This window comes from Eulemur rufifrons, chromosome 16 (genome assembly GCF_041146395.1).
Source record: "Eulemur rufifrons isolate Redbay chromosome 16, OSU_ERuf_1, whole genome shotgun sequence".
NCBI classification, from domain to species: Eukaryota; Metazoa; Chordata; class Mammalia; order Primates; family Lemuridae; genus Eulemur; species Eulemur rufifrons.
This window is the reverse complement of record NC_090998.1, coordinates 39615106-39634124: the sequence shown is the minus strand read 5'-3', so window position 1 is coordinate 39634124 and position 19019 is coordinate 39615106. Positions and strand designations below refer to the sequence as shown.

The following is a 19019-nucleotide window of genomic DNA, read 5'->3' as shown; positions in this document are numbered from 1 at the left end:
CTGCCACCTGACCTCTATTACTTCAGGGCCTCATCATCCAAATTGCTGTCAAGGACAAAAAGGAGAGTTAACACAGTGTTAACTTTCTTGATGTGTCATTTGATTTGATGCACAAAACTTTTTAATTTTGATGAAGTCCAGTTTATTTTTTTCTTTGTGCTTTAGGTGTTGTTATAAGAAATTGCCTCATTCAAGGTCACAAAGATTTACTCCTAGTTTTCTTCTAAGAGTTTTATAGTTTTTGCTCTTCCATTTAGGTATTTGATCCATTTTGAGTTGATTTTGTACATGGTGTGAGGTAGGGGTCCAAAATCATTCTTTTCCTTTGAATATCCAATTGTCCCAGCACAATTTGTTGGAAAGATTATACTTATCCTTTTGATATGATCTTGGCACTCCTGTCAAAGTCAATTGACCATAGATACATAGGCTTATGTCTGGACTCACAATTCTAGTCCACAGATAGATAGGTCTGTTGTTATACCAGTATTGCACTGTCTTCATTATTAAAAGCTTTGTGGGAGGTTTTGAAATATCGAAGTGTGAGTACTCCAACTTTGGTCTTCTTTTTCAAGGTTGTTTTGACTGTTCTGAGTCTCTTGCATTTCCATATGAATTTTAGGATCAACCTATCCATTTCTGCAAAACAGGCAACTGGATTTTTGATAGAGATTGTAGTGAATCTATGGATCAATTTGGGGAGTATTGCCATCTTAACAATATTATTAACAAATCTTCCAATCCATGAATATGGGATAAGTTTCTTTTATTTAGGTCTTATTTAATTTCAACAGTGTTTTGTAATTTTCGGTGTACAAGTTTGTGCTTTGATTACATTTGTAAGTACAGATGCTCCTCAACTTATTATGGGGTTACATCCTGATAAAATCACTGTTAATTAAAAATATCATAAAGTAAAAATGCATTTAATACATTTAAGCTGCTGAATATCATAGCTTAGCCTAGCTTACCCAAAATGTGCTCAGAATACTTACATTAGCTTACAGTTGGGTAAAATCATCTAACACAAAGCCTTTTTCTTTTTGAAATTGAGAAAAATCTATTTTATGATAAAGTGTTGACTATCTCATTTAATTTACTGAATACTGGACTGAAAGTGACAAACAGAATAGTTGTATGGGTACTAAAAGTACAATTCCCACTGAATGTGTATCACTTTCACATCACTGCAAAATTGAAAAATTATAATTTGAACCGCCATTAAGTTGGGGACTGTCCTTTATTTTATTCTTTTTGATGCTATTTTAAGTGGAATTGTGGGGCTTGGTTTATTTGTGTTGAGACAGGGTCTTGCTGTGTTGCTCAGGATGGTCGTGAACTCCTGGACTCTAGTGATCCTCCAGCCTCAGCCTCTAGAGTAGCTGCAACTGCACACATCACTGTACCCAGCTTGGAACTGTTCTTTAAATTTCATTTTTGGAATGTTAATTGCTAGTGAATAGAAATAAAATTAATATTTTAATGTTGCTATGTTCTGCAACCTTGTTGAAGTTGTTTAATTGTGTGTGTTTATATTCCTTAGGATTTTCTATACACAAGTCATTTCATCTGCGAATAGCGATAGCTTTAATTCTTCCTTTCCTCTGCATGCCTTTATTATTTTTTTTTCTTGCCTAATTTCCCTGAATAGAACCTACAGTACAATTTTGAATAGAAGGTGAGAACAGACTTTCTCATCTTGTTTCTATACTTAGGGAGAAAGCATTCCGTTTTTCACCATCATGTGGGGTGTTAGCAGTGAGTGTTTCATGAATGGGCTTGAAATCAACTGTAGATCACATTGAGGATTCACCTTCATCTTTGAAGATTATCTTCACTGGATATAGAACTCTGAATGGACAATTTTTGTTTTAGACATGCGGGTCTCACTCTGTCGCCCAGGCTGGAGTGTAGTGGTATAATCACAGCTCACTGCACCCTTGAACTCCTGGGCTCAAGTGCTCCGCCTGCCTTAGCCCCCTGAGTAGCTGGGACTACAGGAATGAGCCAGCGCATGGGCTTGAATTGAGTTTTTTTTCTCCTAGCACTCCAAACATACTCTGTGTTCTCCTGGCTTCCACTGTGTCTACTTATAAGTTGACTATCATGTATGTCATTGTTATCCTCTATGGATCATTGTTCTCTGGCTTCTTTGGAGACTTTTGCTTTATTGCAGTTTAGCAGTTTGCCTGTTATTCTGCCTGTGTGGTTTTCTTTATATCTATACTGCTTGGAGTTTTTTGAGCTTCTTCAATCTGTAAATTGATGTCTTTCCAAATCTGGGACGCTTTTGCCATTATTTCTTCAAAATTTTTTTATGTCTCATCCTCTCTCTCTTCCATCTGGAACCAGTTACAAATGTGTTAAGACCACTTGATATTTTTCCACAGATCTCTTGAGGCTCTATATTTTTTTCCAATCTTTTTTCTCTCTGTTCTGCAGTTTAGATAATCTACTGATCTATCTTCAAGTTCTCTTATTCTTTATCATGCCATATTCAATCTGCTATTAAGCCCACTGGGCCCCTAAAATTTTCACTTCAATTATTATACTTAAAAGTTCTGGAATTTCCAATTGGTTCTTTTTTTATAGTTTTTATTTCTCTGCTAGGTTACCTATCTCTTCACCCATGGTGTGTATATTTCCCTTTATGTCCCAGTATATATTTATAATAGCTGGTTTAAGACTCTTGACTGCTGGCCGGGCTCAGTGGCTCACACCTGTAATCCTAGCACTCTGAGAGGCCGAGGCGGGAGGATCGCTCGAGGTCAGGAGTTTGAGACCAGCCTGAGCAAGAGCGAGACCCCGTCTCTACTAAAAATAGAAAGAAATGGACAGCTAAAAATATATATAGAAAAAAATTAGCCGGGCATGGTGGCACATGCCTGTAGTCCCAGCTACTCGGGAGGCTGAGGCAGAAGGACTGCTTAAGCCCAGGAGTTTGAGGTTGCTGTGAGCTAGCCTGACGCCACGGCACTCTAGCCAGGGCAAAAAGACCGAGACTCTTTCTCAAACAAACAAACAAACAAAACACATCTTGACTGCTAATTGCAACATTTGAGTCTTCTTGCAGTTGGTATCTATCGACTGGTGGTAGTATTCTCCTATTTCTTCCTATCTGTAGTTTTATCACTGGCATCATGACAATGGCTGAAATCTCTGTTCAACTCTTCCAGTTTCCAGCAGATGTTTTTTTTCATTAGGCTCTCTGGGTTGTTGGCCATCAGCCAAGGATATGGATAGAGTCTATCTGCAGATGCAGGGGCTTATTCCCTCTGGGGTTCTCTCCCTATATAGATTTCCCACCTAATTAATTCTCTGGCTGCTCTGCCAACCTGGAACTCTGTCCTTTTACACCTTAAGCGAGTACGAGGTGGCTTCCTACCGCTCAGACTGCTTGCAGTTATGGGGATATCCTCAGACAAAAAGTTGCAAACACACAAATGTCACCTGTTCCATTCTGTCTTTCAAGGTTAGTCACTCTTCAATTTCTGTCTGCTTTGGGTCATTTTCCACTACCTTCAAATAGTTTTAAAAAGTATTTTATCCAAATTTTATAATTTCTGTCTCTAGGAGGGTTTATTTGACCAAGTTATTGCACCTATTATCATAAGCTAGAGACACTCGCTATTGATTTTTGTATGTTTATCTTCTATTCAATGATCTTGCCAGACATATATGTTTAAAGTTTGTAGACTCTCTTGTATTTTCTACATAGACTGATACTATCTCTAAATGTTAGTATTTTTTGTTTTGTATCTAATTCATATAGCTCATTTAGTTTTCCCTAACTGTGCTACATGCACTCTCAAGTATAATGCTGAATGGAAAGTGATAGAGAACGAGCATCCTCAGCAGAGTCCTGACTTCCATAGTAGTGCTTCTAGTATTCCTCTTACCGCAGATTTTTGATAGATGTGCTTTGTCAGTTAAAGATGTCTCCTTCTATGCCATGCTTGCTGGATTGTTTTCATTAGTCTATGTTGAAGTTTATCGTTCACTCTCCTGATGCTGCCTTTCAGAACTCAGCTGCCATGTTGTACGAGGCCCAGGCTTTGGAGAAGGGCTATATGTAGCTGTTTGGTCAACAGTCCCACTTGAGCCAGTCTTTGAGTTATCCTAGCTAGGGCCTCAGATGTCAGTAAAGAAGCCTAGATAATTCTAACTCCAAGCCATTCGAATTGCCCTGAGACATTCTGGAGCAGAAATAAGTCACTCCTGGCCTGGTGTGGAAGCTCGTGCCTGTAATCCTAGCACTCTGGGAGGCTGATGCTGGAGAAGCACTTGAGGTCAGGAGTTCGAGACCAGCCTGAGCAAGAGTGAGACCCTGTCTCTACTAAAAATAGAAAAAGTAAGTCAGGCATGGTGGCATCCCCCCTACTTGGGAGGCTGAGGCAGGAGGATCACTTGAGCCCAGGATTTTGAGGTTGCAGTGAGCTATGCTGATGCCACACCACTCTACTCAGGGCGACTGAGTGAGACTGTCTCAAAAAAAAAAAAAAAAGAAAAAAGAAACAAAGAAAGAAGTCACTCCTGCTGTGCCCCAATTCATGATACTTAGAATTTATGTATGTATTAAAATGGCTTTGGTTTATACCACTAAGTTAGGGTGGTTAGTCATACAGCAATAAATAACTGAAACATCTAGATTTTATTATTTTGCATCTTTTCACAAGTGAGATTTAGAATTTTTAAAATTTGCGTTAGTCTGATTTTTATATCAAGTTTATACTTTCTTTGTTTATTTCTTCTTTTTAGAGACAAGGTCTTGCTCTGTCACCCAGGCTGGAGTGCAGTGGTACAATCATAACTCACTGCAACCTTGAACTTCTCAAGCGATCCTCCTGCCTCAGCTTCCAGAGTAGCTAGGACTACAGGCACACATCACCACACCTGGCTAATTCTTTTCTATTTATTATTTCTATATTTCTCTTCATTATTTCCTTCTTTTTGCTTTCCCAGAGGGTGTTTTGTTTTCTTTTCCTAGATTCTGAATTTGAATACAACTTATTTTGTTTGTTCTTTAATAAATGCATGTGCTGTAAAATTCCCTCTTATATCTACTTCTTTAGAAACTCCCATTATTTGCACAGTCCATGTTATGTTTTGTCAAGTCTACCTGACAATAGAAATTGGAAATTATTTATAGAAATGATCTCAGAAATGAGTGTTCATCTTTGTGGACTAGGAATAGAGAGATTCAGAGAAGTGAATGAGGCCAGCAGCTGCACTTCTAGCAACTTCTTACTGTCAGGATCTTGCCTGTACTCAGTTTTATTTGGGAAAAAACGGGCTTCTTCCCCTCAGAGACTAATCCTCCCACCTGCCCTCTGGAGTCCTTCCCTCCTGCTTCCTCAGTGACCTAGCTCTGTCAGTTATCCCTATTGCTGTATTTGGAAACTTTCCCTCTATTGTGGCTCTTTCTCTTGACACAGGAATAACTTATTTTTTCCATCTTTAAAACAGCCTCCCTCGATTCTACATCCCTCTTAACTGCTATCCCAAAACTTTCCTTCCCAGGTGCAGATAAAACCTCTGGAAAGAGTAGCCTGTGCTCAGTCTCACCTCCCATGGCTCCTCTCCTGAACCAGTGTCCTGGCTTGCCTCCATAGCCGCACCAACACTCTCTCATCAAGACCACCAGTGACTGCCTCGCTGCCAGGTACCGCGGATGCCTCCAGTTGCCATTTTACTATCTTCATCATAGCCTTCGCCATCGCCGACCACTCCCCTCCTCTGTGAAACTCCCTGTGGCTGCTGTGCCAAGGCTCTTTCTTGGTTTTGCCCTGACCTTTCTAGTCATTCCTTCTCCCTTTTGTGGGCTTCTCTTCCTCCACCAACCTTCCTTTAAATGCTGTTGTTCCCCAGCGGAATTTTCTCACTCAACACGCTCTTCCTTGGCAGTATCATCCACTTCTATGGCTTCAACTTCCACTTTTTTATTTTTCTTACTTTTTTATTTTTTTTTTTTTTGAGACAGAGTCTCACTTTGTTGCCCAGGCTAGAGTGAGTGCTGTGGCGTCAGCTTAGCTCACAGCAACCTCAGACTCCTCGGCTTAAGCGATCCTACTGCCTCAGCCTCCCGAGTAGCTGGGACTACAGGCATGCACCACTATGCCCGGCTAATTTTTCTATATATATTTTTAGTTGTCCATATAATTTCTATTTTTAGTAGAGACGGGGTCTCGCTCTTGCTCAGGCTGGTCTCAAACTCCTGACCTTGAGCGATCCACCCGCCTCGGCCTCCCAGAGTGCTAGGATTACAGGCGTGAGCCACCGCGCCCGGCCTAAAATATTTATTTATTTATTTATTTATTTATTTTTTTGAGACAGAGTCTCACTTTGTTGCCCTGGCTAGAGTGAGTGCCGTGGCGTCAGCCTAGCTCACAGCAACCTCAAACTCCTGGGCTTAAGCAATCCTCCTGCCTCAGCCTCCCGAGTAGCTGGGACTACAGGCATGCGCCACCATGCCTGGCTAATTTTTCTATATATATTTTTAGCTGTTCATATAATTTCTTTCTATTTTTAGTAGAGGCGGGGTCTCGCTCTTGCTCAGGCTGGTCTTCAACTCCTGAGTTCAAACAGTCCACCCGCCTCAGCCTCCCAGAGTGCTAGGATTACAGGTGTGAGCCACAGCGCCCGGTCCAACTTCCACTTTTAAAAGGATGCCTCCCAGATATATAGTTCTAGGCCAGAGCTCTCCTCAGGTAAAAGACCTAAATATTCAGCTGTCTGTCTGGCCTCTTTACCAGGACAGACAGAGCATCTTCCTTCCTAAGTCTGTTCCTCTTTGTTCCCTATCTGGGTAAATGGCCCGACATCCACTCCCCAAGCCAGAAACCTAGGAGTTATTTTGGATTCCTCTTTCTTCCTTATCCTGAATATTCGGTGATTGAAATCTTAACGCTTCCCAAGTTTTCATGCATCGTCTCTCCTTTCCTTTTTTTTTTTTTTTTTTTTGAGACAGTAGTCTCACTCCTTTGCCCCAGATAGAGTGCAGTGGTGTCATCATAGCTCACTGCAACCTCAAACTCCTGGGCTCAGGCGATCCTCCTGCCTCAGCCTCCTGAGTGGCTGGGACTATAGGCATGTGCCACAACACCCGGCTAATTTTTTCTATTTTTGGTAGAGACGGGGACTTGCTCTTGCTCAGGCTGGTCTTGAACTCCTGACCTGAAGTATCCTCCTACCTTGGCCCCCCAGAGTGCTAGGATTACACGTGTAAGCCACTGCGCCTGGCCTCTCATCTCCATCCTTACTGCCTTGAAGTGCCCTTGCTCTATGTCTTAGTCTGTTTTGTGCTGCTATTCCAAAATACCAGAGCCTAGTATATATAACGAATAGAAACTTCTCACAGTTCTGGAGGCTGGGAAGTTCAAGATCAAGGTACTGGCAGGTTCATCAGTTTGGTGAGGGCTGCTGTTTCCAAGATGGTCTGTTGTTGCTGTGTCCTCCCGAGGCAGGAACTCTGTGATGGAAGGCAGAAGGGCAAGCAAGCCAAGTGCTGCTCTGTGAAGCCTCTTTCTTAAGGGCTTTAATCTCATTTATCAGAGAGGAGCTCTCATGACCTAATCACTCCTTAAAGGCCCCACTTCACAAAGCCATTGTATTGGCCCTTAAGTTTCAACAACTGAATTTGGAAGGAACACAACTCATAGCACTCTACCACTGCAGTTACCACAAAAGCTTCTTAAGTGGTCTCCCCACCTCTGCTTTTCTCTCTCGTTTCCTAACCATTCCAATCCATTTTCTATATGACTATCAGAATGATCTACATTGCAAATCTGAGCATGTTATTCCCCCACTTTAAATACTTCATTGACTCTCCTTTGCTTCCTGGATAAAAGTCCAAACTTCTTAGCATGATACACAAGACCCTTAGTGATCTGTTCCTGGTTCAAATGGCCATAACTATCTTTTACTTCTCTCGCCTCAAACCTTGCATCCTTGTCTTAATCCTTTTGTGCTTCTATAACAAAATACCTAAGCCTGAGTAATTTATAAACAGCAGCATATATTTATATTGCTTACAGTTACGGAGGCTGGGAAGTCCAAGATCAAGTCGCTGACAGTTTCAGTGTCTGGTGAGTCTCTGCTTCCAAGATGGTGCCTTGAATGCTGCTTCCTCTGGAGGGCACAAACATTGTGTCCTCACATGGGGGAGGGAGAGAAGGACTAAAGGGCCTAGTTTCTCTAGCCCTTTTATAAGGGCACTAATCCATTCGTAAGGGCAGAGCCTCCATAACTTAATCACTTCCCAAAAGCCCTCAACAGTTAATACTTAGGGTCTTAGGTTCTAACACATGAACTTTGGACAGACACATACAAACCACAGCAATCCCGATGAGGAATTGCAGTTCCCAGAATATGCAACTCTGCCTTCTTGCTTGCCTTTTTTTTTTTTGAAGACAGAGTCTTACTCTGTTGCCCCAGGTAGAGTGCAGTGGTGTCATCATAGCTCACTGCAACTCAAACTCCTGGGCTCAAGTGATCCTCCTGCCTCAGCCTCCTGAGTAGCTGGGACTATAGGCTTGAGCCACTGAGCCTGGCCCCTACTTGCTATCTTTTTTTTTTTTTTTTTCAGACTCTACCCCTCTGCAGTCTTTATCTTATCTGACTGCCTCATCCTTTAAAACCCAGGTCAGATGTTAGCTCCTCCAGCACACTATTCCTCCTCACCATTGGGTTGGGAGCCTACTCTATTTGTTCTCACAGTCTACCTCTGCTCTAAACCCTTATTGTATTTGTATTGTGATTGTTATTCTGTATCGCCTCAAGGGCAGTGGCTTAGTTTCTTTCTGTCTAGTTTCAGCTCTTATCACAGTGCCTTGTGCTTAGTGGGTAGGCACTTGATAAATGTCTGTTAAATGAAAAAATGTTCTCAGCTACCAAAATAGCTTGGATCGTAATTCAAGGACCAGTTTCAGTGTCTGAGAACACGCATAATTCGATGGGCTCCCATCAAATTTCTTGAAACCAGGAAATGGAAGAGCAAATGAAGTATCATTCTAGGAAAAGCTAAAATCTGGCCAATTACAGATTGGCAAAAATTATGATCAATAGTTTAAAACTACCAACTGCCACATGGGTAAAGAGGAAGACTAAACTATAATTATTACCTTGAAAAGTCCTGACAAGAGACTCCTTAGTTTTCAAAATGACACTATTATTCCTTGATCTGGTATCCCTTAGTAGCACTGACTCTGGCTCTCTGTGTTCACTTTCCTTAGACCACTCCAGCTGAGTCTCAACACCTGAAATTAAATTTAAAATCCATCCATTCACCCCACCCAATATATGAAGGATTAAACACCATCAGGCATCAATATTTATTAACACAAGACAGAGGAAACACATTCAATGAGTTAATAGAACACTGTCCAGCCAGATGTTAAATTTAAAAATGTATATCTACTCTAATTTCAAATAAATAAAAAAACTTTATACATAATTACACAGTACTGTAGTTTGAATTTGACACGGGTAAATATCTTGACAGAAAGTAAACAAACAGCATTTAGGACTAAAAAATTATTCTTATATCTTTACAATCTCTTCCTCTGGACAAATAACATGGCCCATCTACACATACCTAAACCAGAAATGTTATATGAATGATAAAGAAAAGGCCTATTGTGTATTTGGAGTACTGCAGCTTCTTGCTCCAAATACTCTTGCTTTTACATCAAAGCAGACAACAAAAACAACACTAAGGCATAGATCTTGTTGGAGTTTGAGGGTGAGGTGATAACTCCTCATTGCTTTAGTCTAAAAGATTCCTGGATATTCAAGGAAAGGAATTTATTTGGCCAAGATATTGAGCACCATGCCTGGGGCAGAGACCTTAACAAAAAACCTAAGGCCTCGGGCCCTTTGTTGAGTCAACAAAAGCACTAAGCAAGCATTGCCCAGGGACTAAAGTAAGGAGACACACTTGTGACCAAGACAGGCAATGGTCCCTAAAGAGCCTGAGGCAACACGACTTCATGAGTAAAGGACCTAGTACTGCGGAGAACAGGCCCTTTTTGAGGCAGGAAGTGAAGACTGTGCAATTCACAGATGCCGATTAGCATGCTGGTCATTCCTAGGGTCTCACTGATGCAGAAGATGGCATTTGTGCAGCTCTAAGAATTCCTAGGGCCTAGGAATTTTCCTGAGGCAGCCCCTTCCTGATCTACTTCAGTTAACTTTTGCTAAGAACCAGAAAGAGGTTCAGAAACCTTTGGACCAATAGACTTCCCCTAACTGAAATGGGGGCTTGCTGTTTAGTTTTCCACAGACATAAAAACCCAGACAGAACTGTGTCCCAGAGGATTAGAAAGGCTGTGTTGTTTTTTTTTAATCAATAATGGCCTTTCAGGCCTGTCTTAAGAATCAGTTCTACCACAAAGGTTCCACTTAATGTGGGAAGAGCAAGAGCATCGTGTCATCAAGAGAAAGCTTTCTTACTCGAGTCTGCGACAGAGCAGGCCTTCGGTCTGCAGATATCCCCACAAACACCATCTAAGCTAATGACTCTCCTCTCCCTCCAGAGGATACTTTACCAGAGTTACTGAAGAAGTCCCCCAAGGACAATTCTCAGTCTTCCTTCTTCCACTTGCACATTCTAGCTGTGGGGGATATATAAAAGATCAATAATGCAGCCACATGGCAGAAAGCAAAAAATAAAGATAAATTAGAGGCCTGAGGAACTACAAAACTGGATAATCAGTTCCTAAGTAACTGGGAGTTGGCCATACTCAGATTAAAGAAGTAACGTATTTGAGGGAATGGCTACACTGAAGACTTGAAATTTGGCTAATTTGAATTGAGATGTGTTTCGTACACACTGGATTCCAAAGGCTTAGAAAAATGTAAAATATCTCATTAATAACTCTTATATTGATTCCATGTGGAAATAATAGTATTTTTGAGATACTGGGTTAAATAAAATACATTAAAATCAACATCACCGGTTTCTTTTTACTTCTTAAAATGAGGTTACTAGAAAATTTTAAATTACAGACATGACTCACCTTATAGTATTTATAGTGGACAATGTGTCTCTAGATGGTTATGTCCTAACTTGTGTTAAAGAATTATCAAAGCAACCTACAGGATAGAAGTATCTATAATTTTTTTCTTAGAACTTGGAAATTATGGAGATAGACTTATATAATCCTCAGGATCCCTTGCTTTGTTTAATGAATCATTAAAAATAGTTTTCTGTTTTTGGTTTTTTTTTTTTTTTGAGACAGTCTCACTCTGTTGCCTGGGCTAGAGTGCTGTGGCATCAGCCTAGCTCACAGCAACCTTAAACTCCTGGGCTCAAGGGATCCTCCTGCCTCAGCCTCCCGTGTAGCTGGGACTACAGCTGTGCACCACCATGCCTGGCTAATTTTTTCTATATGTTTTTAGTTTTCCAGATAATTTCTTTCTATTTTTAGTAGAGACAGGGTCTCGCTCTTGCTCAGGATGGTCTCGAACTCCTGATGTTGAGCGATCCTCCCGACTTGGCCTCCCAGAGTGCTAGGATTACAGGTGTGAGCCACCGCACCAGGCCTAAAAATAGTTTTAAAAAAATTACTTTCCAAATATTAGGCTGTTTTCTCTGCAAACCAAAGCATTGCTAGGTGCTAGGATGTCTGGTTTGCCCCAATGTATGTGCTTTTTTTCCTGTACATCCTAGAACCTCCCCCCATCATGTGTAAATTAATTCCATCTAAAATGTTGCAAAAGAGATCTGGAACTGGAAAATGTCTTGAGGTCTGCCCTCTATGGAGAATGAGTTGGGAGGAAAAGAGGATTATGTAAAAGGGAGTCATAAAGTGGCTCTGAGTCACAAGACTGGGTAAAGGCAGCCCAAGAGTGCTGCCATAGTGAAGGGTCTGTTTTTGTATTATAAACCCTATTTTCAGGGTAATTACAAGTCTTAAAAATTGTTTAAAAACATATTTAGTTTACATGATGTTACAGTGGGGTAAATAATATGTATTATTAAAATAGTCTAAATAAATATTTACACAATAGACCAGAGTGGGTCAAAGAGAACCATTCTGATTTAACAAGTTAACTCTTTTCACTTTTGAGTACTTTTTAATTTTTAAAAATATTTCTGTAAGAAAAAAATAATAAGATTCAACTATATTCAAATACATGAAGTATCAGACCAAAGAAAGGAAACTGAGCCAGAGGCCAAACTCAGTCCCATACTGTCTGCTTGGCCTGGGCACAAGTTATTTCAAAAGAGTTTCTTGCATACATCAGACTTCCCCCATTTCAGCATAAGCCTGGCTATTTTGGCAACCCAAATTGGTCAGATTTGTGTAGTTATGTGGCCTTATAGTTTCATGTGATGGTTGATCCCACTGCCTTCCCGGCCTACAATTCTTGTTTTTAAACTCCCTGCCCTCATGAATTGGAAGAACAGAGGACACTCTTCAGTTTGCAGAAAAGAGAAGCTATATGTAGAAACTGTAGACACAGTTTACAATGGGCCTGGAAAAAGAAGAACTTCTAAATTCTTATGTAGTCACTCTAAATTTGAAAGATAGTTTCAACACTGGGCCAGAGTAAGCTATAGTGGTTCCTTAGAATAGGGTGGGATCTGATAAATCTTAGTTTTTTCTTAACATTTTGATTTTTAAACTGAGATTCTCAGCTTATAGAAACAGGCTGAATTCGTAAGAAGCTTAAGCTGATTCTGGGAATGCAAGCTCTAAAAACAAACATAGGCAGCTTTAGTTTATAAAATACACCAGCCAACAAAGACATAGAACAATGCGCAGCAAAATCTGCGAACAATTTGCACTTTTTTGTTACCTAATCAATTATACTACATTAAGAGAATACTGAAATTCTCTCAAAGTAGAAATGTTTCTACTTTGGTGGTAATTATACAAGCCAATTCTTCAATTCTTTAGCTGAATTATGTGTATTCCTATTTACATGTTTAAAACACTGGTCAAAATGTTTTACAGTCAAGAATTATATATATAAAGTAATTCTCATATTCAGCGGGTTATCTGTTTTGCTTATGGGTTGACTGCAAGTAAGCTGAGTAGTTCCATGTTAACAAAACCCGCAGAACATCTAGCTACGGCAAAATGGCAAAATACAGTACAGAGTGGGGAACTGTGTAACTCAGACTACCCTCTTCATGTGAATTCATTAAACTCCCTTACAAAATTCTAAAACGGCATTAGAGAAAAATACAGGTATGTACAACAGATGAAAAAAATGCAACATGCGCGTAACTGCTTTCATGTCGTGCTGCTCACGCTATGTCAAAGCTCATGTCTACTGGCCTGTTAACATTTTTTTCATTTGCCACCACAGAATTCCCCTTTCCGGTGTGTTGTGTGATCACAGAATCCCACAGGATGAGATGAAGAACATAATGTAGCCATCTCAGATTATTTCACATCATTTAAAAGCTTGCTCCTAGCCACGGGTCTTCCGTCTTGGTGATTCTTCAGGATGGCCCGGCAGTCCCCCCAAGGCTGGCTACATGTTATAAGCTACGTAGATGGGGTCTAACTGGTCAGCTAGGAAGCTGTCACGGAGGTGCATCCTCTGCTTCTCTCCTCTGGAGTTGATTGGGATGACACCTGGGTCCACCACAACCACGACGCCAACGATGAGGTAATGCTCCTCCAGGACCACGTTGGTCACTAACGGGACCAGATCCAGAGCTTCCTGTTCAGAGCCACACAGTTCCACAACCACCACAAGCAAGTTGGTCCATGTGAACACAGCACTGAAATTCCAATGACATTCAGTTAACATGTTGTCATCTGTACCAGTCATCTTTTACAGTATCAGCCCAAGCCTTATGCCCATTTCTCTGAGAACCGCCTTCTCTCATGGATCCCAACCAAAAGGTCAGCATCATGTCTACAATATATGACACCTTACCCCTGTGGTCACAGCTGATTAAGTGAGCTATCCAAAATCTCCTAGGAGTTTGGAAGTTGTTAGCTGGTCACCTGAACTGAGGACATGTGGATTTGAATGTTCTAGGGTAGCCAGGGGCGCAGAGAAACACAGAGAATGGCTCTTCAGGAAGGAGAGAAAGAATGAAGGGAATGTCCCTATGTTCTACAGAGTAAGAGAAGATAGTGATTCCTGACGCCTTCTGTTCCTGCCTTTTCCCAAGACCCAGAGTTAGTCTTTTTGGAACTTCTGAGATTGCTAGAATTACTTTCCATTAAATTCTCTCTTTCACTTCAGCTTTTTTGAAGAGCGTTTCTGTTATTTGCAACATAAGAGCTTTGATTAAGATAATATTCTCATTTTGTTTTTGGCTTTTTTTTTTTTTAATAGACCAGTCAAGTGCAGTAGTGAGAAGGGGAAAAGAGTAGAACAAGAAGTTTGATCTGTAACCAACTGTGAATAACTGACTGAGATAACACAATACCTTCAGACCAGCCTAATAATATTCTTGAGCCCAACAGGAAGAGCATCTGCCTGACCTTTATATGAGCTACTAGTGGCCCACACAGTGTCTCCTATTATGCAAAAATGCCATAAGGCAGAAAGTTGCCTTCCACTGAGAGGGGGTACTGGGTTAGAAAGTATAGCCTGACCTGTGATATGCAGTGCTAAACTGCTTTAAAAACAGATTCTGATCATTAAAGAAAAAAATGTACACAATATCTAGTTCCACTAAAAGTCGAATGTCTAAAATTAGAGGGTAACCATGGCACCCAGCTTCTCTGCATGCTTCCCAGAGGGTTCTTTGTCTGAAGATGTTCTTGCCTTGGTCAGAGTCTTGTTCAGGTCCAGGGAGAGACTTTGATCAAGGCAAGAACATCTTCAGACAAAGAAGTATTTGGAAAACATGAGCAACCATTAAAAAAAACTGTGGCTATTTAGCATGGGGAAAAACCTGAGGAAGAGCACATTGACTTTATGCAGAAAGGAAACTGGATGGATTCTGTATAATCAAGAACCCAGAATGTTAAAAACTATAGAGTTTTAATTTTATGGAATGTTAAGTCATCATGAGGTTGGATGATCCTTTATCAGGGATAATGCAGGGGGAATTCCTGCAAAGAGAGGGAAATTGGATGAGATACTAATAATGATCCTTTTTATCTGCTTATTACTTAACAGTTAACAAAGCATCTTCTCATTTGATCCTTCTGATAATTAGGAAGTAGTGGAGAGAGTGTTTTACAGGTAAAGAATGCAGGGTGGGAGAACTGAGCCTTTAAGCTGTGTCTTCTGACCGTAAAGTCATGGTTCTTTCTACTATACTACACCAACTTCCTAGAGGTAGATGATCTGTTAGTCCCTTCCAATTACGAGAGTCTATCATTAAAAAAGGACTCAGTCCCACAGTGTCCCTGTGGCCTCACCTGGTTCCTGTGAATAGGTCTTGTTGGCCACAGCAGACTGTACACCCAAGACAAGAATCAGTCTACTTACTCCTCATGGAGTTCTATGTCTGTTGTAGGTGGGTATTTGGTACAGATGGCTGACTAATTAGATGGATTTAAATTACTACTAAAGCAGAGGTGGGAAACCCAACCTGTGTTGGGGAATTTACCATTCAGCAATGCTTCTGTGGATCCGAGACACCGAGGTCTCAATATCGATTGGGTGGTATCGCAGTCCTCTCAGCTCCAGCGTTTCATCCAGAGCTCCTACCACATATAATGCGTCATGACGCTCTGACAGAAAGAGAGAGAAACGTGGCTCAGACACACAGTGAGTACAACATCATGTTGGCGTCAAGAGCACAAGGTTCAGACCACATGTCACCTGGCTCACTCCTCCTCTTACGAGCTGTGTAACTTTGGGCAAATTCTTTAAGGCTGAGTCCTGCTACCCCTCTGTGAGACACGGATGATAATAAATGGCCACTCCGAGGACTAAGTGAGTTAATCTATGCAAGGTAGTTAATGTGTGTGGTGCTTTGTGAATGCTACAAAAAAAAAATTAGCTATTCTTATTACTATCATGTGCCAGGAACTGTGCTCTAAGTGCTGGGGAGACAAAGACGACCATACATGATTCCTGCTCTGAAAATCCTTATAGTCTAGTTGGGGAAAAAGACACCAAATAGGCGTTCCACTGTAACGCAGCAAGCCCAGTGACAGGAGTGTACGTGCGGTGCGAAGGGAGCGGAGGACATTCATGAGCCCAGCTCGAGGGTCCAGGGAAGGCTCCCGGAAAAGCTGAGGTCAGGGCTGAGCCAGATGATGGCTGGGGAAGGAGGTGGAAGGAGAGAAGCTCTGAGCCTCCTGGAGAAAGAGTAGCACGTGTCACTGTTTCTAGATAGCTTCATGGACTCCAGATAGAAGGAGCAAGATTGTAGAACAGGGAGACTAGTCCTTATTATTAACAGGCTTGTAATCCAGCTAGGACACAGAAGGGATACGATTTTGTAAAAATTTCTGGAAAAGGTAGATTTCTGAAAAACTCAGCAAAACAAAGTGACTGAAGCTGTTGGAGTGAGAAGGATTAGGAGGTCCAGCAGAGGTTTCCATCACCTGGAATGAGCTCATAAACACAGCAGTTAATACGAATGAGTGCTTTCCATGTGCCAGGCACTGTTCTAGGTGTCTAATGCACCCTATCATTTAATCTCACGTCATTTTCATGAGGCAAGAAACACAGCCACTCCCATTTTCTACGTGGGAAACAGAAGTTAAGTGATTGCTCAAGGTCACACAGCTAGTGGCCCAGACGGGCAGCAAAGCCAGGGCACCAGGGGCGGATGCTGCCCTCTTCTCCATTGTGCTGTCCTCTGTCCTGCTTCTCCATGCGACACAGGCAGACTAGGGGACAGGATGGAACAGACGCACAGAGCTAAGGAGAAATAGCATGGTCCAATTTAGGCCTTTAAAGCCCAGGGAGTTATTTGTATCAGTTCTTCAAGTGCATATATGGCTAATGTTGAGTATGTTTAGTGGCTATCAATGCCAGTCAGGAAGAAAGGGTGAGGGAGGCAGCAGTGAAGCCATGGCAACCAAGTGGGCAGATGATTGGAGGGAATCCTCACACCAGCGCCTCGCCACAGAGCAGGCTTGTATCCACTGCAAGACACTGAGGGGCTGCAACACTTCAGAGAGATGGCTCCTCAGGACTGATGGCCCTCGCGGGGATTGGGACTGTTCCTCCTACTCCCCATTTTGCAGGGGTAGAAAAGCTAAAAGCTGTAATACCAGCCCAGGAGCTCGTTCAGGTTTGGAATCAGCCTACAGGGCCTGTAAATCCGAGATCTGCCAGGGGTATTTAAGCATAAGGCACATCTCCATGACCGCCCTGCCGTCCTGACCCACAGTTCAGGGACACTGATATGGTGGCCCCGAGTGTTCACCTCCTAGATGCTCTTCACAGGGAAAAGTGTTACTTCAAATAAGTTCACTTATGGGTCCAAGAGTTGTAGAAGGGGCCGACTGAACACACACACACACACACACACACACACACACACACGCACTCTCCACAGTCGAAAGGCAGGCTGAAAGAGGTCGGCCAGTGCAACAGAAATGCAAAGCAGGACAGAAGGGAGCAGCTGTAGCAGGAGATACCTCCAGTGGCTGCCGTGAGCTCTGTCCGGCGCACGAAGCCTAGGTATCCTGTCCGAGCCCAGAGTGTCTGAGCAGCATCCCCAAAGCTGAGGCGAGTGTTGAAGTGATCAGCTTGAAGAGTCTCACTGTCATAGATGGTGTAGTAGCCACTGGCTGTATGGGGACTGTTCACCCAAATCTACAAGAAAAGGGCATTGGTCACAATTCACCAAGAACACATAACTATCAATTCAATTCCCTTGGACAGATTATTTTAATTTTTTAAATCTTATTTTTATATTAACAACACAACTATAACAATAAAAGCATCTGACATTTAACAAGAGTTTACTAACAGTGAGGTAAGTACCTTACATGCCTAACCTCTATCAATCCTAACATGTATGACATGATAATACAGTTCATACTATTGTTGTTCCCACTTCACAGATGAGAAAACATGAGTTACATAATCCATCTAATCCATCTAAGATGCAGGAACTAGGAGACTCACATCATCCACGCCTGTGGGTCTCCACAGACCACACTCTTACCCACAAGGCTACACTGCCTCCCTGGCTCACTTCTCATGTTTTCCCAGAGTCCCACAAATACATGAAGGGATTGTCTCTGTGCTTCGGGTATAACTATGGGAGAAAGCCCTCAGGGAAACTCCACAGGGTATTTGAGTTTACAATGTAAACAGAGCAACAGCTAACAATGGTAATAATAGCAGCTTACTGAGAATTTCTTATGTGACACTGTTCCATGTGCATCATAGGTGCAGGCATTAATGCATTTAATTGTCACAATGATTCTACTTGGTGGTGCTATTATTATTTATGGATGAGGAAACTGAGGCCCAGAGAGGTTAAGTAACTTGCCCAATATTGAGAAGCTGGTAAGTGACAGAGCCCTGGTCATCCGGCTCCTGCACTTATAATACTCCTCCCACTAAGCTACAGATGAAACATCAGTGTCCTTTAAAGGTTTGGGGGAAGAAAAATTAAATCTTTTAGAATATTTTTATAATATAAAAATGGATACATTTTAGAAAATGATATAGTATTGGCATGATTTTTAAAAATTTTAAATATGTGGCTCATTTTAGTTCTACCCCTTAATAGGTGGGAATAGACAGGACTTGCCCATTTTCCTTTCCAGCTAAGGGAGTGTCAGTGGACAAATCTGGGACTATTTCTAGTTTGGGTGCCTAAATCTTCTCTTGATCCCAGTCTCAATCTCCCCCTTCTGCCCATTTGAGTCTCATGCCTTACAGAAAAAGATTAATTCTATTCACAATGGGAGAAACACTAAATCTACAATTTCACTGATTTCTAAAATGTGAACCCTAATGTTTTTTACTGGTGACTTTTCAGAGTAAAAATGACAATGATACAAACCTCTCCAAGGTGAGAGTCTCCAACAGGCCCTTTGGTCTCAGGATTCACAATAACCACTTTCACTCCAGGTAAAATCTAAAAATCAAAGGGAAAACAAAGATTGGGTTCGATGAAA

The 19019-nt window shown here is 41.6% G+C and overlaps 1 protein-coding gene across 1 annotated transcript in view; it reads right to left on the bottom strand.

Moving 5' to 3' along the window:
- Positions 1–9336: 9336 nt before the first annotated feature.
- DIP2B (disco interacting protein 2 homolog B) overlaps positions 9337–19019 on the bottom strand; it is a 215655-nt gene continuing 205972 nt past the window's right edge. The window contains exons 35-38 of the mRNA XM_069489769.1: positions 18905–18979; positions 17523–17700; positions 15533–15656; positions 9337–13738 (exon numbers count right to left, since the gene is read on the bottom strand). Of these exons, the coding sequence (XP_069345870.1) occupies positions 13486–13738; positions 15533–15656; positions 17523–17700; positions 18905–18979 (630 nt within the window). The 3' untranslated portion in view covers positions 9337–13485. The remainder of the gene's footprint in view (positions 13739–15532; positions 15657–17522; positions 17701–18904; positions 18980–19019) is intronic.